The 23,621-nt window shown below is 39.3% G+C and overlaps 1 protein-coding gene across 1 annotated transcript; it reads right to left on the reverse strand.

Annotated features, from left to right (window-relative positions):
* Positions 1 to 8,006: 8,006 nt before the first annotated feature.
* On the reverse strand, positions 8,007 to 15,515 carry zgc:73226 (uncharacterized protein LOC402792 homolog). Its single transcript, XM_044334658.1, has 6 exons — positions 15,279 to 15,515; positions 12,017 to 12,167; positions 11,671 to 11,752; positions 10,959 to 11,032; positions 9,958 to 10,104; positions 8,007 to 8,766 (listed from the first exon to the last, which is right to left on the reverse strand). Exons 1-6 carry the CDS (start codon positions 15,319 to 15,321, stop codon positions 8,718 to 8,720), a joined length of 546 nt encoding a protein of 181 aa, XP_044190593.1. The 5' UTR covers positions 15,322 to 15,515; the 3' UTR covers positions 8,007 to 8,717.
* Positions 15,516 to 23,621: the final 8,106 nt, after the last annotated feature.

The raw sequence follows: 23,621 nt of genomic DNA on the forward strand, positions 1-23,621 counted from the left end.
ACATAGGTCAGCAAAGCCGTTGGAACAAATTTGAGTGCAACACCATCAAGGGTGGGATGACTTTCAAGTAGCTGTCTCTGTGTCTAGACAGGCTCCATTCATTTGGCAGTGTGCTCCCAAATTTTGAGTGGTGTTTCTGATTGGTTCTCTTGTTTAAATTTGCACCGCCTCTCATCTGCCAATCAAATCAATACACAGCTCTAAGCAACCTGAGTTTGCCATGCCTGCGACCAGCCGACCGTGTCAAGGTGGGTTGCCATGTTGTCAAACAAGAATGTCTTTAGTGCTGGAAATTCAACAATATTTTCCATCTGAAATCAGAAAAGGGCTCGAACATTACTGTTCAGTGTAAAATTTGTTAACTGTGGTAAAAATGCTGGCAACATCAAAATGCTCAATGTCAAACCTGAGGACATCTACAGGTAAGTTAATGTAACTGCAGTCACAGTTTAAAATGTTTTTTAGAAAAGTGTAATCAAACTAGTAATCTGTAACCTATTACAGTTCAGAAGTAACCTTCCCAACACTGGTGGCAGCTGCCTTACATGGAACTACTCTCCGGAGACTGCTGTTATTCGTTTTTGGAGCTGTTTTTAAACAAAATACTGTGGCCATAATCTTCATGATGAAGGAACGTGAGACCCAGTGCGACAGTGTGGCTCATTGACGTGTTCTTAATAGTTTTAGGACAATAACAGAGGTCTACAGCACAGGCTTTGGGTACACACAGAATATTTGTAAGTAGATGAGTTCATTGTTGGTTTGTCTCTGCACATGAGATTGTTGACAATAAAAAAAATATAGAAGATTGCCAGCCATATCCTTTAAGACTTTTGCTATATTGTTTTTAATAGTTTCACACTCCGTAAGAAACACAGGGAGATTCTTTCACTTTCCTTCCAGGAATCAGATGTGACACCTTTTCCCATGTGCCCTTGCTCCCCCCCCCTCCATCCCCAGGCAAAATCAGGAAATGAGTGCTCTGGAGCCCATGTCTTAACAAGCCGTGTTAACCGGCCAGCAGAGCTTCAGACAGGCTGGCTCACACGGCCTCCAGGTCGTCAGAATGTCTGGCACTAAGCGACTTGCCACATTTGGCAGGGATGAAGAGGCTCAGGTCTTAATGATATTTGTTTTTCCCTCTTTCGTTGCCTTTTGCATCTTATTCCATGGATGAGTAACAACCATTGAGCACATAAATGTACTGAATCAGTATTAATGATGTTGGAATCCGTTACTAAGATTCTCAGTGGTTGCAAGATCACACTTAAAAGGATAAACACTAGTATCTATAGCAACAAACGGCAGCAAATGAGTCATAGTTTCCATACATCTCCCACAGGTGTTCCTTGTGGTTAGTCTGTATACTGCTGCTCTGGTCTTTTGGTGTGTACTGATATGGACTCAGTGACAGGACACCCGGAGTTTTATCTGCCCTCTGATTGGTTTTCAGAATGATCCTTCACAGGCGTTTGGGTCTTGGATCAGAGAAAGCCCCACAGACCTCCATGCATGGTCTCCAGCTGCGGCTACCAGGAGCCCAACAGACCAGACCACATCAGTCTGCTGGAGAACCGGGGCTGAGTCACATCATGGTGTGGTTGATGAGGTCAGGCAGCGAACGCTGCAGCTGGTTTGGAGATATAACCAAACCCCAAATGTGTCTGACACCATATCCTGACTATTTTTATTCATGATACGATGATTCATGATATGACAAAATCCTCTGACTCTGATATTCACACTTGTGATTCTAATTGTTTTCATATGGTTTGCCGGTAACAGACTCTAAAGATTATCGCATTGCTGTAACCACAATGACAACGAAATGTCTTGTGTTACCAATGAGTAATACGCAGCTGATCTGAAATAGAGGACTGTTTGTGCTCCCAGAAGAGGTCTGACAGTTACCATTTTTCAAAACTTTTGAACTGAAAAGAAAACAAGACAAACTGGTCAGAAACAACAATGATTAAAGGTTTATAACAAGAAGCATGTGCTAGATCAATAACAAAACAAAGGAAAGATGTTTGATCATCCAAAAGAGAGGAAAAAAGAAACACACATGACCAACAAATATTGTATTAATCTTACTTATTCTCATCAAATCCACCCAGAGGAAATTTATTCTTCTATACGATTAACTTTTTTGTGTATCCTCCTTCTTGTAGAGGTTCAGGATTCTTGCCTTAACTCATTACTCAAACACATTTTTTGATCAAGTCATATGTTTCTTGTTATTCTTCTTCTGGTACGTTATTGTAGGATCCTTTATTGAGCTCAACGGATTTATTTTTCAAGAGTAAGCTGTGCAGAAATGTTTACATGACTTACTTATGGACTGCATCAGCTTGACAGTAATAATTATTTCTACTTTTATCAGACCTGGCGAGAAGCTATTTTGTTAGAAATTATAACAGTTTGAAAAGCAAATTCTCTATTTCAACTTATTCTATACCATTTAACTTATTTGCTACACATAAATATATACCTTTGCACATCAATATGTCATTTTCTGGCATAACTGAAAAGGACTTGCTAATGTAGGACTGTGTGGGAAAACTGTTTTTTGTCAAAGAAATTACAGTACGTCATAATTATAATAATTACATTCACCACATAAAGGTTCCCATTCACAAGAAATTCTGTCATGAAACAACTTACATCAGTAGTCTCGTGTTTGAGGGATGGACACAGACTTACACAACATCGCGAAACCACAGCTGGAAGTGACTATAAGTCTCCTTGCTCCTGCGCTGAGTGCTTATTACACTGTGGGATGTAGTGTCTTACAAGTTCCGCACTGTCTTACCTGATGAAGTTATGCAACAGCAGCCAGTCAGCAAGTCAGAGGGGTCTAATCCAACACCTCATTAAATCTGCAACATCTATGAAAACCTTACCCTTGTCCAGTGGAAGGGACTCACTCCAAAACCAAAATTACAGTATTAAATTGCCTGAACTTTCAGTATTAGACAGACTGTGATGCTGAACCCAAGGCAAAGGCTTAATAAATGGACCCACATCCTGCAGCATATTTAGACTGCAAACTCTTGAGCCAAATTGGTATGTCATGGTGGATAAAGCTGTTGAGTTTCCCGGAATCGCCTGACATAGCATAGAGGGCATGAATACAAATTACACATCAAATGTTATAGATACAAAATTAATCAAAAAACTCATTCTGAGCTAATGTGGAGCATTTTTAGAAATGAGGCACCGCTTATTACAGTTGTAGATTTATTCAGTCTTTGGCCTTGAGGTACTCAATCTAAACTCGATGCAACATATTTGTTTAAGTTGAATATGAAATAAGCTATTATTCTTTTGTATATTAAAAGATCAAAAATAGGATTTTTCAAATTCTTTGAAACCAATCATGGAAAATTACAGGAAGCAGATGAAAGCATTGCCATATTTTTTAAAATTCCATCTACCTGATCGTATCACCCGCCTTCACATCTCTCTGTAAAATCACTCAAACTGGTTATGGACACTGTAACATAAACCTGAACACCCTTCTTGGAAAAACACGGCCATTACACTAGGAGATTGATGATATGTGCAAAAAGGTATTCTCAGAATAGCCCCATTGCGATGGGGGAACATATCGTTTCTAAAACAACAATGTGGTTTCAGTGTCTCACTAAATGTCTCAGTATTATGCAACAGTACTTGATGAAGCCCCCGCAAAGTCACCGGTAGAAGTTGCGGTTGATGGTTTTGCCATGTGTAAACTGTGAGTTTATTCTCAGACCATTTCAAACTATCCAGCTGCTCCTTCAGTCACACACACACACCAGCTGGATGTATTCACACTCACTCACTCCGTGTCAGTCTCACCTAAACCTACATACCTCACTCTGTAGATAAAGACCGCTGTAAATCACCACTGTAGATACTCGACACCATGTTGGTCATGCAGCTCAGCAAATCTCTGAGTTTTACACTTGGATATGCACTCAACACCTCCAATTCAACCTTTTTCCATTTTTCTGACTTTTCTGTCTTTCCTTTTTATTTTTTCATCTATTATAAACCTACACACACTTATCTTAAATGTAAAAAAAGTGGCTTATTTTACTTGGCTCAGCAAGTTCATAAAGGATACTTCATAGAAAAAAGTGTTTCAAACAATTGCTTCAAGATGTGAGGACAAAACACATCTAGAGCATATCGAGCTGCTTGTTTATACAGCGCGAACAGCGCTGCATTGTGCTCCATTAAGTCTTATTCCAGGTGCTCATTAATCCTTGATATTTCTGGAACATTGAGACTGAGCGTGTCTAGGCTAGAAAAGTCCGTCATACAGCGGGAAACAGCGCATACAAACTGGGAGAGCACACTGGGTCATTTGTTCAGACACAGTACATTTCACAACCACGTCTTTGCCAGGCTCACCCAGCATGATTGACTACAACGAGGAAGATGGAGGGGCGTACGCAAGAGGAGGAGGAGAGGTAAAAGAGCACGTGGAAGCAATTATTGCCCCTTCCCAGTGTGTAATCTAACACAGCAGATACAAGATGACATGCACGTGTTTGGGTACATGATAGGAAGGAAAAAACACAACTCTTGTACTCTTTCCCTATCTCTGTTCCACTTCCATGCCTTGTCAGATATGAGGTTGATAAGTCAAATTGCCGCTGTGTTCTGGAGAATGACAGAGAGTATGAAAAATGCAAGAATCTATGTTTGAAAATCTTACCGGCAGGGGATTCAGTGTGCGCACTGAATGTCAAATCACATCTGAAGAGACACAGTGATCTCCACTTACAAACATTAATTCTGTATTTATTGAAGCAAATATAAAATATTAGAGATGAATGTGTTTAATCTGCATGAGTATAACTTTTAAACCAATGGAATGCAAATTTGTTAAAAAGTGGTTTGCTCTTGCGTAGGAGTGCTGGTTTGGTGAGCAGTATGATATGTTCCTGAGCTCTTGAGTGGGAGTATGTCATTCTGTTATGTGGAATTATAACCTACTCTTCCTTATAAGTGTTTCATGAGGGGAAGTGGGCCACATGTGGTAAAATGAAGTTACTTGAGATGGAAGCTCAAATTAGTGACCTTGTTTGAATGTTAAGGCACTGACTCCATGCCAGTTCAGCAGAATTCCTTTGTTACATCCAAACTCTTTGAAACTGGACTCTGTTTCCTGTCTAGCAGTATAGGAGCAGGAAGATAATGCATTTCCCAGAGAGACAGATGTCCGATCTCTAAAGTGAGGTTCAGGAAATGAACAGATTTCTTCCACATTGTCTCGGCCTCAGTCTCTTCTACCTTCAAGAGTAAGAAGAGACAAAGCATAAGGATAGAATTTGGATTTTCTTTCGTAACACCAAATGCTCAGACTCATGCTTATCACCATATTCCACATGTATCTGAAAAGGCTGTAATTTAGCCTTTATGCTCAGAAAATCACATATGGCATTTAAGGCTGTCCACTGTGGTAATTGTCCCCTTCAGAGAGGATATTACAGGGTCGACAGATCTTAACGCAGTCCCCTGCTATGAAGAAGTCACTAAGGTTCACAGCAACAGGGGATATAACTGTGTGAGTACATGGTGATTTACAGCAGTCTGTCCCACCTGTGACTGCCTGTTTGCTCCAAGCTGAGGATAAATGTTAGGGCGGTTGAATCAAGGACAATCCACAGGCCAAAAGTCATGGCTTAAAGGATAATTCCAGTTTATTATAACATTTACTCAACAAAGCAATTGGTGAGGTCTGGGATCACTGCGACATCGCTTTAATAAAGTCAGACAGGGCAAGAAACCATCAGACAGGTTGTAGACAAGCCAACAGTTCAGGCAGATAATCTAAACTACTTTATCTGGAGGTAAAACCACAAGTGAGTGAACTCAACATGTCTGTAGTTATCTCTCATATAACAGGAAAACTGTGTGTGTACGCAAGAATGATGAGTAAGATAAAAGTTGGTCAGTAGTTGGTCTTTAAACTGTAATGGTCAGTTTTGTCTTTCAAATACAGTAAGTCTGACTAACATGGAGGTTTGTTTAAGACCTATCTGATCATCTGATCAAGCTTGTGTTTCTTTCCCTGTAAGACTTCTTTTTAGCTGTGTTACTGTGTTCCCAGATCTCAGCAACTTTGGTGAGTATAATGTTTTTATTACAGATAGGAAAAAAGGACTACAAGAGTCTACTGCCATGCTAGCAGCTCTGTGAAGCTGTACTTAGGCACAGCTTTGCATTGAGCTAGATGCTAACATGAGCATGCTATCATGTTCACAAAAACAATGCTAACATGCTGATGTTTAGCAGGTAATGTCGACCAGGTTTTTTTGGGGGGGGGTTTTTCCTTATTTGAATCCGGGGTCTATGGATAGAAGATGTTGTATGCCGTATAGATTGTAAAGCCCCCTGAGGCAAATTTGTCATTTGTGATATTAAGCTATATAAATAAAAATTGACTTGACTATAGCACGAAAAACAAAATACAGCTGAAGCTTTTGGGAATGTCATTATGTCAGGTATGTGGCCCTTAAGTATTAAATTTAATATTTAGACCTGATGATGGTGATTGCAAGTCATCCTGTGAGAAATATGAACGCCTGTGACAAATTCCCCAACAATCCATCCAACATTTGTTGAGACATTTCACTCATACCACAACCACATTGTGGTGCTTATGGAAAAGTCAGCGGTTCACCAAACTCAGTGGGATACAATACCTCGGAATTATGAATGTCTTTACCAAATTTTGTGACAATTGATATTGAATAATACATTTTTTTGCTGGATAAAAGATCAGGGAATCACCAAAGTAAGTAGGCTTTATCCTCCAGGGACCATGAATGTCTGTGCAAAATTTCATGGCAATCTATCCGATATGTGAGTCTGGACCAAACTGGTGAATAATAATAAATAAATAAGACAGAATTTACATATAATAAACAGTAATTTAGCTATTTCACTCAAACTTTAATCGCACACCATGAAAGAGTTAACGACAGTCTAGGATGATGAATGGGCATTTCTGAAGCACATGTAATCATTTCATCTACCAACAAAGTGCTTCTGTTTGTTCCTTGTTGTGTAAAATTGATGCCAAAACACGTACTAGTAACTAGGCATAGTTTTCATGTGTGCGTGTGGGTGTGTTACGTGTGGATGTCTGTGAATGGAAACCAGGTGCTTGTACTCTGCCAAGGCAGGCTTGTTGTTGCATCGTCAGCTTGGTGTGTCTAGAGGTAGCTTAACAAGCTCAACAGGACCCCTCACATCAAACACTCCGCTAATGGCTGATAAACTCATTGGGCTCGGTCAGGCCGGACAACAAATGGGCACGTTTACGTTCAAAGCAGCACAGCAAAACCTCAGTGTGCTACTCAGGCCCTCCATTCAAAATCCAGGCCAGCTATTCATGAGATGTTAAGAGGAAACGGGTCCCTGGTTTATGGGAAAGCAATAAAATGTCAAGTCCTTGACTGGTCAAAGCAGCAGCTTGTTAAAAAAAAAGACAAAAGGAAGACTTATATGTGAGGTAAGGAATGAAAAAGGCAGATGGAAAGAGACAGGCTGCTTTGATGCCATAACATTTCTGCAAGGGTTCGGTTAGACAACAGGAAGAGTCATCAATGATAGAGACAGTTGAAAAAACAATGATGAAACACACACCAGGGGGCTTATCAGGACAAATCAACAAAGTGATTAGGAGTGATTCACCTCTTATGGAAAGACAAATACATTTCAAACAGATGGTTCATTTGCAGGTTGTTAACAACACAGTAGGTTGTAAAAGTCTTCCCTTGTAGTATTCAATGATTGCCTATAAATAATCTCCATTGTAAAGTAGCCCGAAACTATAAATATATATTGAAACAGTATAAATTACAGCCTACTTCAGCAAATCTTTGTGCTTTGGTGGCTGAAAATACTTCACTTTCTCTGCATTTCCAAAATGAGACGAACATGTGTCCAACAAACACTTTCAGAATGAGTGCAGAAGAGAAAGAATAAAAGACCCAAGAGGCACATTAAGGTTTTTGAGGAGTGAAGTTTAATGGGATCATGATTGTCTCTGTCGGAGGTCAAATATTTAATTGGTTTATGGGACAAGCACAACCAGAGCCACTCCTACATTCACTCAGCCAACTAAAACTTTCTACTTTAGATACACCGTCAGAACAGAAATACCCCACGAACCACTTTCAGCAGCTCAGTCTCACAGAGGATTGTTACTTTTGACAAATGACAGACATTTTGCTTTTTAAAAGTTTGGGGCGAAAGGCTACCACATATTATCTTTCTCATTTCATCTGAGCACACTGTTCCCAACTAACTGTTTTCATCTCCTCCTATCAAAGGAATGTATTGTTCTAGCCAGGTAAAACACTCTTTCTCTCCTTTCTCTTGGGCAATCTCCCTGATTATGCTTTAGCTGGTTGAGATCAGTGTTACTCTCTGGGAGAGTAAAAGTGACCTCAGCCTGACTCATCGGTCGGCATCCATCCGCTCCCCCGGGCCCTACGACATGCACAGACTGATAGAGAGGCTGACAGAAGGACAGACTGGCAAAGTGCTGCTGGGTAGACAGACGTACAGATGAACAGAGAGACAGATAGCCTACAGACAGGCAGGGTGCTATGGTTGCCCCATGACGAAGAAGGAAGGAGGCAATTTAGAGAGGGTGTGACCTTACTGGCCAGACTGTTAGCGAATGGGGGCAATGGACTATAAAACCGACGTCACAGCGTGCTGGTTGTGGAGGCAGCTAATCGCTTTCCTATGTAGATCCTAAAAAGAGAAAAGAGAAACAAATTGTTAATTGACTATTTACAAAATGATGTTTGTCATCATAATCACAATCAAATCTAAACATCTTAAACTAGGCACAGCAGGTCTGTCAAGCTTTGGATTTCTCAAAATGTTGAAGCAGTGCAAGAGTGATACTCTGTATATAAAGAGGGAGGGTGGCCTTTCCAAAAGCAAAAACAAAAGTGCAAAAGTGTAAGAAATGGATTAAACATGTTTATTTACTCTAACGTAAGTTGCAAGCATGCAGTAGTAACTGAGCGTTACTTCCAAGGCCAAGGAGCACGTCAATAACTAACTACATAAGTTTATGGGGTTACAGGTTATGTTAAAAAAGTCTTCTCGACTAGCAAAATCCACTGTGTAGTATTTTCTTACTGTGTGGAAGTTGGCCCTTGAAGCTACCAGAGTTTAGGCTAATGTTAGCAGGTCTGGCCTGCTCTATAATGGATTTGGAGAAGTTTATACAAACCCAGCTGTCGTGACCCAAAATAGAGTTATGTTTATGAAAAATATCAGTTAAAAGTAAAAACATACTTGTTCGAAATATGTAAGCTAAACAGCGAAATAGGGTTATGTTAGAACAAAATAACAGTGATCTTACATTTTTCCTTATAACTATTTCTACACTGCAATACAAGATTGATGCTATTCCTTTATTTACATGTCTTATATGGGTCATCAACTGGTGAGGCCACTGACTTTTGCCTGGAACTGGCAAAGAGATATCATGTATGTGGCCAATGTGCATATTTAAAACCCCATTTATAGAATTTTCTTTTTTAAAATAAGTCAGCTGGAAACATTAAAAAGTCAGCCACAGACGGTTTTAAACAAACTCAGGGAGCTAACGTTTAATTAGCTTGATTAAAGGTTAGCTTTACACTTAATACTATAATCTGGCAGTTGTTATTTCAGATGAAAGAAATGACCGTCTGCTTTTGTTTACTTCTGTCTGAAATCGAAGACGCATTATTTAAAGATTACCGAGAATTTCAAGTGGTAACTCTGGCACTGTTATCATTGTTAACTGCGTATGTGTTGTCTGAGAGCTGAAATCTTGACAGGCATATAGCAACAGTAACTAAGGCCATGGGGCTACTTCATATAATATTGCAAAAGGTGAGTCTATGCATGTGTTAGTACGTGTGAGTGTATAAGTAAGTGTCTCACCCGACTCCAAGTGTGAGCAGGTGTGAAGCCAGCAGTGAGGGAACAAGGATGAGGAGAACATCGGAGGAGAAGATGCCTCTCTTCATCACCTCTGTCTTCCTAACGCTGAGGGAGCCCTGCTGCTTCGGGTGCTGAAACACAAACTCTCTGCAGAGAGAGAAGAGAGAGATGAGAGACGCAGGGAGAGGGAAGATAGAAAGGGGGGGGCGGGGGGGGGGGAATAAACAGAGATAATGAGAACACAAGGGAGAAGACTGAGAATGCAAGAAAGGTAGTTGGAGACCATGAAGACCAAATACCTGTCATGTAGACTTATTATATTGCAGAAGATTAAAAAGGCTTAAAAAAGTACTGCAGATTATTGCAGGTTATTCACATATTTCTCAACACTCAAAGGTATAATCCATATTTTTTTTACATTTGTTATCATTGTTGTTTTACATTATTGACACATTGATATCTGCTGTATGTTTTTTTTAGTTAAATATGTACATTTTTTAGATTTTTTCACAAACAGCAATAAGACTGTGCTGTTTTTTTTTTTTTTTTTTTTAGCAAGCTTACAGGAAGAACACAGGAACTGACTGCATCTGGCTGTTGTTAACCAAGAAATAGTGACGTCACACAATGTGTTGTTTTTACATTTCTGTTTGTGTAGAGATGAAAGACACAAGATAATACTTGATAATTTACAGGTGCCGGTTGGTGGATTTTTGGACTTCCTGCAGAGCTAGGCTAGCTGTTTCTCCCTGCTTTAAGTCTGTTATGCTAAGCTAAGCTAATCACCACCTGGCTCCAGCTTCATATTTAAAAGACAAACATGCAGGTGGCATCAATCTTTGACAATTTCATGTAATGTAACTGTTAAATATCTATACCTATATACCTATCTATATCTCTGAAAGTACGTGCTTCCAAGTACTCCAAAAAGCTATGGATATAATATATAGGCCTACATACTGTACATAGTAAAAAGGAGCTTTCAAAGGAGCTGGTCTTACTTTGGTGGCATATTTTCAGGTCTACTGGACCAATCCCACACCCAGTCAGTGTCCCCTCGCCGATCACTTTCCTCCTGTCCACAGCATGAGGAAGAGATTAGATGATGTGTCACAGTAAGAAAATAAAGAAAGAAAAGTAGACAAACAAGAGAAAATCAGGACAGAGACAGTGAAGTGTTAACCAGATATTCACAAACATCTTGAGTCATGTAAATATTTAGAGGAAATCTCAAACAGAACAGCGTTTAGTAAGAAGAAGAAACTGCCCAAAAAGAGAAAAAAATGTTGACTTTCTCTTGGATGTCAGGGAGGGCAAATTGTCCCCGCTGTACCAGCGTAAGCAAATTAAACTCAAATATACATAATATAACTGCAAAAAATGTTCAACCTATCTCAAGCAAGTCTCATGTCTCTGCCTGTTGATTTTTAAACTGTACTGAAATAAATGGAAATGAGTGACTTGCTGAAAAGTGAAACATCAGTATAATAATCACTGTGTGCTTTGGTTAATGATCAGCAACAATGTAAAATGTACTGCTGTGTAAGCACATGGGTTTTGTAGATAATTGGACTTAAAGAATAAACCATAGGTCATTTAACAACGAAATTAAATGCCTGAATTGATAATTTCACATGTATCTGTTTTGCATATATTCAAGTAAGAGCGTAAATAATCTGATGGACATAAACTTCATATGTAGTGAAGGTGTACCTGTATGGTGACACAATCACTGTCCTGCTCACTAGAGGGTCTTGGGGAACCAGTGGACCTTGGAGTCACCACCTGTGGGGGACTGTGGATGACAAGCAGACAATTAAAATGTGCCTTCAGTCTCACGATATGGACAGCCTGCACGACACTACAATTCAGACACAAACAACAAAGCAGAGAAAGTAAACACATGTGAAAAACAACTTCACAAGTTCAGCCGAGCACAGAACGAAACTCATTACCGTGCGAATGATTTTTTTTTTTTTTTTTACACCTCTCTGTGTAGCTCAAACCCCAAGACCCCTGAACCAAACGAAGAATACACACAAACAAATTGCATCATTACCTGTCTTTACTCCTCTCACACTCGAGCTGTGCCTCCAGAAGGATTCTCTCCAGCTCCCCCTGCAGGGCGGAGGAGATGCTGTCCTGCGGTCCTGACAGACTCTCCCTGCGGCTCACGGCTGCGATCAGCTCCTCCAGCTCGACCCAGGAGCCTGATGAGGAAACAATACAAGCAGCAGAGTTTGTAATGATGACCAGGCAGGAAACAAGAATTCAAGACAACGGTACGGCTTCATACATATACTATCCTGTAGTGAGCCAGAGAGGAGTCCTGATGGAGAAAGGAAACATATTGACTATTTATATTGCCATGACGAAAGTCACTTTATTTGACTGGGCAGTTTTTCAGTATTACTGCCTTTCAGTTGAATCATATTGTGAGGATATTTACTGAGAGGTCCTTCAATGTGATTTCACTATATTCAGTATGATCTGAAGTAATGTGTTGCAGTTCTTATACAAAAATGCCCCTTTAACTTATTTTTGATGCTCTGGGGAGTAATTATGACATTAGGTATCTACAGATTTTATAATTTATATTTGCATGTATTATTGATGGATTTCTCTTTTACACTGAGTAAAAAAACATAGTTTTAAAAGGCCAAGTTAATTTAAATAGCTTACTTTGATTAGGCTTTGCTTTTGTTTCAAACAAAACAAAATAAACATTTCTTTTTAATTATGTCACGATTTCTACATTTTAATGAGAGGTTTATGACTAAATGATAGTTTAGTCTTCACTAATCACATAAGCTAGTAGCATTATTTGAGAACTAACTGATTTAATGGATACATGTTGTAATGTTTTAGTTTTTTCAGAAATCATGGTATTTGTATTTGGTTTGTTTTTCCTTTTTTTACAGATCAATAAAAATCAGACCACATATAAAAATATAGCGATGGTAGAGAGATAAACCATTTGCCTCAAACCAAAATCTTTTTAAATACCAGGAAATCTGTTTTATATTTTGCTCCAAACTTACGAATGGTTCTTCTCATGAGTCTCCTCATTAGATTACCAAAATGTTTTTTTTCTGAGTCTTTCTTAGAAACAGATCCTTAGAAACAAACAAATAAAAAATGAAATAAAGTTAAAATGTGTTGCTGTGCAGAATTCCAAAACATAAGGACATTTACAAATAACAACCCTTAATGCATGTAGACAACACATGAACATGAGCTGGCATTTGTTGGTGTTGGGCTGGGTGTCTTTCCCCATTCTTCATAATACAATAAATATACTAGATAAATATATTTATTAATGGCTGAAAATGCATGAAATTTTCTCTGAATCATGCAATTCACTGCTCACCTCTTCAGTTTATTCATTAGATTCATTCAATTAATCGAGTGTTTTTTGACTTTTAGTACAAATTATTGGTGTTTTTTTTTTTAAATCATACCAACTCATTTCAATTATTTCTTTGTTTTTTCTAGAAATTACTGATTAACTGTAGTTTTTATTGTCCCCAAGTCTCTCATCCTATTCCCATTCTGAGCCTCAGAATGATGCATGTAAGCAACCTCTCTTCTCTCAATACCTGATTGTTTTTGCCAGAAAGATTTTAATATTGTGATCCTGGTTTCAACCATATCACAGAGCTCTAAAAGAGACAGATGTGTGAGAAAGGTAGACTTTTTTCTTTTTTAAAATGTTATTGCTTTGGTGTGGAGTGCACAGGTGTGTTGTTGTTGTGTGCTGACATATGGTGACTTAAAAGCTGCATCACAAAGGTCCTGACATGACACTAGATGACGTGAGCGATGTTGAATGCAGGTTGAACAACAAGCTTATAAACACTGACTGAGCACTTCATTAGGTACACCTGTGCAATCTAATGCAATCCAATACAACAGCTCTGCCATAAACTCTACTCTAAAGGTGATAATTCTCCTTTCTGTTTATTATTGACGTTGTAGTGGGTGGTGGTGGTGTACTGGAGTGCATTATATTTTGTCCACCACCTTAACAAACATGAAGGGGGAGAAAGAACAAAGAATGAGAGCTATCATGAGTTCAGAAAACAGACATAGCAGATAAATGAATGGACACACAGGTTCAATGGGTACATAAGCAGAAAGATTTTTACACATGCACACACATAAACACATGCACATTGCCGTACATGGTGTGCATGGTGTGCATGGCGTGCATGGCGTGCACACACCCACAGCCAAACAGTAGGGCAGGGCTAACTCAGGCTGACAGCATGCTCGCTTACGTAAGATCTTATTTCTGTTAGAGATTAGCCATTCACCCTCTCACTCCTCCCCTTGTTTCTGCCTCTCTTGTCATGTTGTCTCTGACACAGGCAGCATTTACAAAATATCACCACCTCATCTGCTCACTATAGTATCCTTCCCTCTCATCTGACCTCTTTAATCTTCACTTTTACGCAGGTTTATGACACTGTGTAATCACACAAACAGCAGCAGGGGGTAGAGACATGAGTGGGCACAGTGCTGGAGGGAGGGAGGGAGGGAGGGCAGAGTGGGGAAACTGTGCCATTGCCCTAGTTATTTTTCTACAGAGGGGAGTTATGACATAACAACTGCCTGACTTATCTATCCGTCGCCATTCTGCAGCACTAAATCAGTTTCTATGCTGCAATCCTGTACACGTTCATCAATGCCACACTGCCAAATCAGCTTTATGTAATGTAGACAAGAGCTGGATGCCAAATGTCTCCATGAACTGCTGCACAACAGATTTCCTTTTTGTGTCCAGCTCCCCATAACACTGTCCCCACATGTTTTACCCAGCATCCTATGTGCCAAGCAATGTGCATACATCATACTGGAGCTATAAGCGTCAGGAAATCTCCACAGCTTAATTGGCTTACAGTGATACAAACAGGTGAGTCAGGGAATCCATTAAACTGGCAGTGCTTGTTTCTATCTGTGGCGTCCTCTCACACCTGTTTTAAGTCTGACAATGCTGTTAGTATCATGTCTCCACAGATGCTCCACAGATGAGCAGCTGTGGATATCTGCACATCAGCCCTGGAAACACACTCAGCGAATGAATGGGGTCATTGCTTTCATTGTTTACATAGGTGATGGGGTGTTTGCATAAGCTTACAAAACTAGGATATAAGTCAATCTATGCACGCACAGCTTTAATCATGATTTACGTTAGCTGTCTAATAGCTACACGTGAGCAAAGATCATCTACGTCATTGCTGGAAAGGCACATAAATAAATAAATGTCATGAGATAGAGTAGCACAACAACGGCCTGGTCCCTGTACAACCGTCACTCACCGTAGAGTCCGTCCTCTGGTGTCTGCGAGCCGGACAGAGACATGCTTGGACGCCGGGGGGGCTGGGGCTGGAGCTCGGAGAGATGCTGACACTGACCGAGGAGGACAAGCAGGTGGAAATGAGTCTCAGCCCTGTACGTTTTTCTCTCAATCACTCTTGTGTTTGTTGTAGTCTAAATAAGGACATCGGGCACCGACGCTGCGCTAATCCGCCTCCCCTCCCCTCTCTCCTCGCATCACCTCCTCCCCTCTCCTCCCCCCCTCCCTCCCCACGTGTCAGGAGGGAAGAGGTAAACAAAACAAGCCGAGAGCTCAGCAGGTAAAAAGCCATTCCAACAACGAGCAGCAGCGGGTGTGTGTGCCCTGAAAAAAATGTCCTTTATCACAATTTTTTTTTTGTAAAGTGGACATGAAACAAGCACATCAATAAATACTCACTTCTGATAAAAATAAAAAAAAGTTGTCCATTTAGATGCTTTGCTTATGTAAGAAACTTAGGCTTACACTGTAATACATTTTTGTAATACACGATTTGACAAGACACTACACAAACACCAAAGCAAAATTTAAGTCCTAGCTATACCTACCCCAAATGTTCTCCCAGCTGACTGTTGAAGATGTTACATCATCTATTTGGAGCTATTACAAAATAGGAGTTACAGTAAGGAGGTCATTTGATTTAAAGATATAGAGAGGTATATCTTTCTAATAAGGCACCACCTAGAAGGGGTTTGTAAGTTGGCTTTATTGGTGCTTAATAAATAATTTACTTGTTATTACATTAATTATGGCAACTTAAGGGTTCAGATGGTTTATAAAAATCCTTTTGGCCAGGGTAAAGATCAAAGGGATGTGGTAAAAATGCAGTTATAAAAGTTGGTATTCCTTTAATAAATGCTTATGGATTTCAGACTCCAAGTCTTGCATTACACATGTTAATAAATTGTTAATAAATTGATTTTTAGATGCTCTGCAGGCTTTTACAGAAGGTTATCATTGTGATTGTGTCAATCAACATCAACTGGCAAGTCACAGAAAAATACCGAGGACATGAACTTAGTGTCCTCAATAACTACTACAGCCCTGAACATATCCCACAGATGAGGTTACTTAATTACATCATCATTGTTCTGCAAGCTAATTGCAATTGCATAGCATTAAATTCTCTGATAATAATTTGCACAAATTACCCCTCCTTTTGCAACACAATACTTTATTAGATGCCTCAACAGCCACGTCTGTGAAGATTCTCAGTCATCCAAATCATGGTTATCCAAGGAGGGTTGAATTGAGGGCGACTGGACTTGGTTGAAGATACTTGAAGATGTTTCATCTCTCATCCAAGGGGCTTCTTCAGTTCTAGCTGACAGGTTGAAATGGTTAAATGGTTGTTAAATCTCTGGGAAGGGATGAAAGGACAGCTTGTAGGTGTGGGATAAGTGGTGTCATAGACCTCCTCCTCTGTTGAGGGATGGTGTCTCTGCTTTGATGTAGATAGCCTCCTTCATTCCTCTTTCAAACCATCTGTCCTCCCTATCCAAAATATGTATGTTGTTGTCCTTGAAAGAGTGTCCCTTATCTTTCAGGTGTTGGGAAACTGCTGAGTCTTGACCTGAGGAGTTGGTCCGCCTGTGTTGAGCCATGCGTTTGTTTGATGGTTATTTAGTTTACCCGATATACAAGTCTGTGCATTTCTCACTGCATTGGACTGCATACACTAAATTGCTTTTCTTGTGTTTGGGTGTGCATTGTTGTTGCGTTTATTTTCCTTTTCTTTACCACCCACAGTGTTGTTGTTCTTCCTGGATCCTGTGGCTGTCGTCACAAAGGTCCAGTTAGGGTAACCGCATCCTTCAGATGTTTGTGCTCCTTCTCTTGGGCCTGAGCACTTGTTGGCACATCATCAGCTTGGTGGTGTAGGGTTCTATAACTCCTAGCTTATGCTGCAGTGGGTGGTGACAGTCAAAGAGTAAGTATTTGTCTGTGTGTGGGTTTCCTGTATACTCAAATGTGGAAACTCCAAAAAGGCCAACCTGATCTGACACACAGACCAATATTGTACTCTGACGCAGGTATATACACACTAAAAGACAGCAGATTTATAAAGTGACCTGCAAGCAGCCAACCCCACAAAAATTAAGTGTATGTGCCCCCGAGACAGCTGTCCGAAAACAGCTGACACTAACCGCATGGCCACAATACAAAAGAAAGAAAGAAAGAAAGAAAGAAAAGCAACCCAAAGGGGAAACGTTCCTACAGCCAAAAGGGGAAAACTCTGTATTAAAGTGTATCAAAACAGCAACACTTACATAATGAAAGGCACATGGAAATCCGGTCAGAACCAAACGTTTCCTGCAGAAAAACACATGGTGTGTCTCCCAAAAACCAGAGCTAAACCAAAGCAAAATCAAAGACCGAAACAGCCCTAGCCACAAAACACACAGCCCAAAAGCCAGCAAAAAACCTAATTAGCTATGCAATCACACCATACACCCAACTGCTACCTGAGGCACAAAACAAACTTTCTAACAATCTAACTGTAATGGATGTGCCCCCATTTGTTATGACCTGGCTTCAGTGGCCACAACAAAAGGGAGACACGCTATGTCAAAGTCTCACAAAAGATAATTTATTAAATCAAATGAAACAAATTAACTAAATATTTATAATATGGGGTATGTATGTCAGTATAATCAGTTGTGCATGAGTGGTAGATGTGTGTGTGGGTGTTGTTCGTGCATAAAAGCAAAGTACAACAAAACTAAAGGAAGCCAAAATGGATAACTGGAGGGGAGAGCAGAGAGCTGCAGAGAGCTGCAATCAGCAGCAGCAACAACGAGCAGTCAGAGGAGAGTGAGAGAAGCTACTTTCTGCGGCCAGGCTTTATAACCTGGAGTAGATAGATTTTTTTATCTTAAAGGGGACTTATTATGCTTTTCCTTATTTTCATATATATATATATGTATATAATATATAATGTTAAAATTAAACATGGCCAATGTGTCAAATAATGAGGTAAATGTATGTAGAAGTAATCCCTGTGAGCAAAAAGCACTGGCTTCAGACTACTCTGCACACTCGGTTTCCAAGAGTTTTTTCTACTTTCAGCCTGAGCCGACGTAGGCTCGTGACAGATTTATATATATGGTTATCTGCTCGTTTTGGAAGTCATTGGAATTGTAGCCACACCGAGTCATGAGTTGAGCTGCTACGCTGTGTAATATTTTTCCATTACTGTGTAATGTTTGCGTAATGTTTTTTCCATTACACAGCACAGCAAAGTAAAATAACTTGTTTACCTGTTGGAGGTGTGCTGGTCATCTGCAGCTCTTCATCAAACATCAGCATTGTGGCTGTTTCTGCTTGTGCTATTCCTCCCTGCATTATTCCAGCTCCAAATATCTCCATATGTTGTTGTGTCGACTGGTAACGGAGTTCTGCTAATTTGGTCATTGTTGCCAGGTATTGCAAGAGAAACAAGCAATCAAGTCTATGGAAACTTGTACTTTTGCATTTTTCTTTTTTAACTCTAAAGAGTTGAACAAAGCCAATTGGCCAACAAAAAAATGAGGAATGAATGAATGAAAATGAAAGTGAAGAAGTTGCATAACTGGCCAAGTAATTATGTCAGTGAAGGCTAAACAAAGATATCTTGTTGGCCTTTTAAACAATCATTAAAAAATACACATACTGGGCCTTTGACTGACCATCTCAATTAATGTATGGAAAAAAACTTGTCTATTGTCCTTGTCCTCCTTTTCTTGTCATCCTCTGTAGTTCCTCTGTGACACACTTTAATAAATTTTAGCCTAGTTTGTTTCCTATTTGTTTAATCAAAAAAAAAGACAGAAAAAAAGGTATCTACTACTACTATTGTGCATTTAAATAACATATCGAAAACATCTGCTAAGGAGTTTTTCTTTTAAAGATGACATATTTAAGGCATTTTCACTTTATTAGACATTCATAGTGGAGAGAGACAGGAAGGATGGGACATAGAGATATGCAGCAAAGTGTCTGGGTCGGAATCGAAACTCAGCTGCTGTGGCTGGTACTCATCCTAATGGAATACATGGAATGTGCACTAACCAGTGAAGCACTGGGGTGCAGCTAAGGATTTTAATGTTGACCAGTACATGCATGGTTCTGACAGCAGGCAGCAATATTTGACAACTTAGATTGAGCTCAGTCAAACTGTATTTAATGTTAGGCATATAGGGAACAAGCCCGAATAAGCAACACACTAAATATGCCCAAAAAAACGCAACCCACGACTACCAATATTTGTAAGTGACTTTTCAGAAAAACAAGCCTGAAGTCGCTTATAATGAGTTGACTTGGTAACTGTGATTTGGTGAGGAGCACATTTAATTTCCTGTAAATTCTTTACGATAAAAGTCTCCTGTTATTTAGTCTTTCAAAATCTTTTAATATGATGCGGTAAAGCAGGAAATGTTGGGTTTTCATCAGCAGTAACTTGACACAACTCTGATGCGGCTGCCCTTCGGCAGGACTTCCACAAAGCTGACTAGTCAGAACAGAGTGGGCTCATTGGGCCTTAAAGAGACAAGAGGTAAGACTGCCTGTTAAGAGACAGAGGCTGAACTCAGGGGCTGCATAAAGGGCCAGTGTAAATAAGGAGTTTTTTTAATGAGCATAACAGGTCCCCTTTAAATGTCGATGAACAGATTTTTCATGTGGAAGTAGGAATTCCGGTCTGATGGCAGCACAGCAGGTACAGTTCACAAAACATTAATATTTCATTGTCTTTATTTGGATATTCACTGCAAATTTAACATAAAATCAGCTTTTTTGTGTGTTTTGAAACCTCATTATAGACCAAATTGTTTGTCAAGGTTGACAGTAACTATGTTTACATGCACAAAATATTCCGGTTTTTGCCCTTTTTCCGAAAAAAGGCATTATTCCTACTAAGCTGTTTACATGGCTAATGAAAATGAATATTTACATGCAGGGGGTTTTCAGGATCTCCCTCTGCTCCAGTGGGAAAGGGAATCACAAGATCTCTGCAGGCAGTGAAGTAAACCAATGAGGTGAAAAACATGCGTGAGCCTGATATTTATAATTTATATTGATGTGACTGATATTATAAGTTTATAGTTACAGGCACATCCTGTACCTAGGTTATCCCATGATGTTTACTACACTGCTGAGTGTTTTTGGTGCATTACACCGAGTCATCATCATCATCATCAACCAATCCCCTCTGTCCCCATCGTGAAGAAGGCATGCTCTGTTTTTCCAGCCCGCCCTGAACAGCTCTCCACTCTGCACTCATTCCTCTCCTCTGTCTGCCTTCCTGCTCCAGTATATGTCATTTTGCCTGCACAGGGGTAAACAGGCAAGAGGGCCATATGTTGCAAACTGCAGTAAAAACCCCAATTGAAATGCATATTCTGAATGCACTGTATACATGTCCAAAGAATGCTCCTAAAACCCAAATAATATCGGTATATCCCACGTCTTAATCAGAAAATGCTACATTTGGAATAACGCCTAATTCGGAATATCCAAACAAAATATACTGTTTACATGACCTGTATCAAATTCGGAATGTTGTCATTGTTGGAATAATAGTGGAATATTAGTAAGCATGTGCCAATTTCATGGAAATCTGTTGTCAAGATATCTCTCTCTGTACCAGAATGGGAGAAAAAAACACCAGATATCTTCTGTTTTCTGCAGAAGCCTGTAACACACATGTTCTACTGTAAGTGTTGGGTGCAAAGTTTCCGCTGCCGTGAGAACGATGGATTGACAGGAAAACTGTGCTGTTGTAGATTTGGAGTTACACGTGTATTTTATGTTATATCTCGACACACATCACATGTGCATTGTAAGCTACAACATAAACCTGTACTTTTTGGCTCAACTAATTCATAGCAAAATTAAATATTGTTTTGCTTGGTTATAGGAGATTAAGGATGGCTTGCTTGAGGCTGGGAACAAGCGCTTCAAATTCCTCTCTAAATTCCCCATTTATATAACAGTTACTCTGCTGTAGAGCAGTACACGTCATTTATTTGTTAGATTCATGGATGGATTATGAGACAATGGGCCCCTGGGCACATGCATGTATAAGGTCCCTCTCATGGAGCTCTGCTTTGCAGGAAAAATTAAACAAAAATATAACAAAAGTGATTGGACTTGACATAGAAAGATACCCAATGTTATTGTTAAATAAACTTCATATAAAAGCTTTGGCATAGTGGCACCCTGATTACCTGCAATATAAATGTGTCTATGAGTATGCAATGACAACATTTTTACCCATTTCCTTATGTAATGTTTGTGTGTTGCATCGACAATTTATGCTGTAGAAGTCCTCAGGGCTTCAAGATGTGGGAGGATTGTGGTGATTTTTGTGTTGCCTTTTGATGGTGTTTGCTTCTCTAACTCTGCATAGTAGCACTTTGTAAACTAGTTTGATCATGAAAGGAATTTTCATACTGAGATTTTTGCTGAGAGATGGATGAGAAGATTGACAGCACTTCATGTCTTCATGTTGCATTTTGAGCTGCAACAATTATTTGACTGACAGAAACTTTAATCACCAACTATTTTGAAAATCGATTAAATGTTTTGAGTCATTTTTAAGAAAAAATGCATAAATTCTCTGGTTCCAGCTTTTTAAATGTGAGTATTTTCCGTCTTCTTGAGTCTTCTGTGAAGGTTAACTGAATATCGTTGGATTGTGGACTATTGCTCAGGACAAAATATGACATTTTAGATTGCATAATGGGCATTTGGAAACACTGATCGACATTTTTCACCATTCTCTGACATTTTAAAGACCAAATGACTAATTGAGAAAATAGTCGACAGATTAATTGTTAATGAAAATAATTGTTAGTTGCAGCCCTTTGTCCATTAAATATGAAACTAAAGCCAGCAGCCAATTAGCTTAGCTCCATGCAGTTTCATATTTACCATACAGACATCTAACTCTAATGCGAATGAACATATTTCCCAAAATGTATTGCTTTATAATAATAATAATGAAGTTTACAAAGTGCTTTGACAGACAAGCCTATAGCAGGATACTCAGAAGGCAATATAATAACAGAAAACCAAACAGTAAGGCCAAACAAAAGCAAGACAAAATTAAGTTAAAATTAAAACAAGACGACAAAAGATACAGAAATATAGCAGAAGTATGATGAAAGATAAAGACAGTAAATTGTTTTTATGACTCCGTATGTTTTTAATGACTAGTTGAAATGAAGAAGAGGACTTTATATAAGTCCTCTAGGCTTCTTTCCTCTCTTGCACAATTAATATAACTTTTTTTTTACTGTGTAATATTTTATTGCAACCTTTGTGTAAATAAATAAACTAAACTAAACTAAAAGAGATAAAAGACAATAAAAACATTAAAAGATATAAATATAAATCAATACAAATACAAAGGATAAAAGCAATAAAAAAAGACAACATCACATAAAAGCAAGTCTAAAAAAATGGGTTTTAAGAAGTGATTTAAAAGAAGTAATTGATTCTGTGAGCCTTATCTCCTCAGGCAGGTCGTTCTCAGGTCGTTCTGGCCCTGATGGCAAAAGCACGGTCACCTTTAGATTTAGCCTTGACTTTGACCCCAGCTGAGGCTGCACACTGGCTCATATGGGGTCAACGTATCTGTTATGTAGCTTGGGGCCAGACCCAGACTTGCTTTAAAAGTGATCAGTAAAATCTTAAAATCAATTCTAAATGAAACAGGGAGCCAAAGGACAGAAGCAAGGATCGATGGGATGTGATGTCTTCTGTTCAAACCAGTAAGAAGCAGAGCTGCTTTATTCTGAACTAGTTGGAGGCGAGAGAGTGACTTTTGGTTTATACCAGAGAGGAGGGAGTTATAGTAGTCAAGTCTAGAGAAAATAAGTGTGTGAATCACTTTTTCCAGGTCAGAGTGTGAGAGCATTGGTTTAATTTTGGAGATTGTTCTTATTTAAAGGAATCAGGACTGGACAATTTTTTGATCTGTGGTTCAAAGCTTAAATCTGGACCAAATTGTATTCACAAATTTCTGGCAGCAGGCTTTATATTAGCAGACAATTGGGACAAAGCCAACTTTCAACGAGACTGTTAGGGTTTGGGGGACTGAACAATATGATTTCTGATTGTGAGTAACTGAGTTGAAGAAAATTTTATGCCATCCAACAGTTGACATCACTGAGACAATCTATCTAACAGCAGCTAGGCTTTTTGAGTCACCAGGTCTCAGGGGAAGGTATCTGTGTCGTCTACGTAGCAATGAAAAGAGACACTGTGACCTTGGATGATTTGGCCGAGTGGAAGCGTGTAGAAAGAAAATAAAATTGGACCT

The sequence above is a fragment of the Thunnus albacares genome, chromosome 18 (assembly GCF_914725855.1).
Source record: "Thunnus albacares chromosome 18, fThuAlb1.1, whole genome shotgun sequence".
Lineage (NCBI taxonomy): Eukaryota > Metazoa > Chordata > Actinopteri > Scombriformes > Scombridae > Thunnus > Thunnus albacares.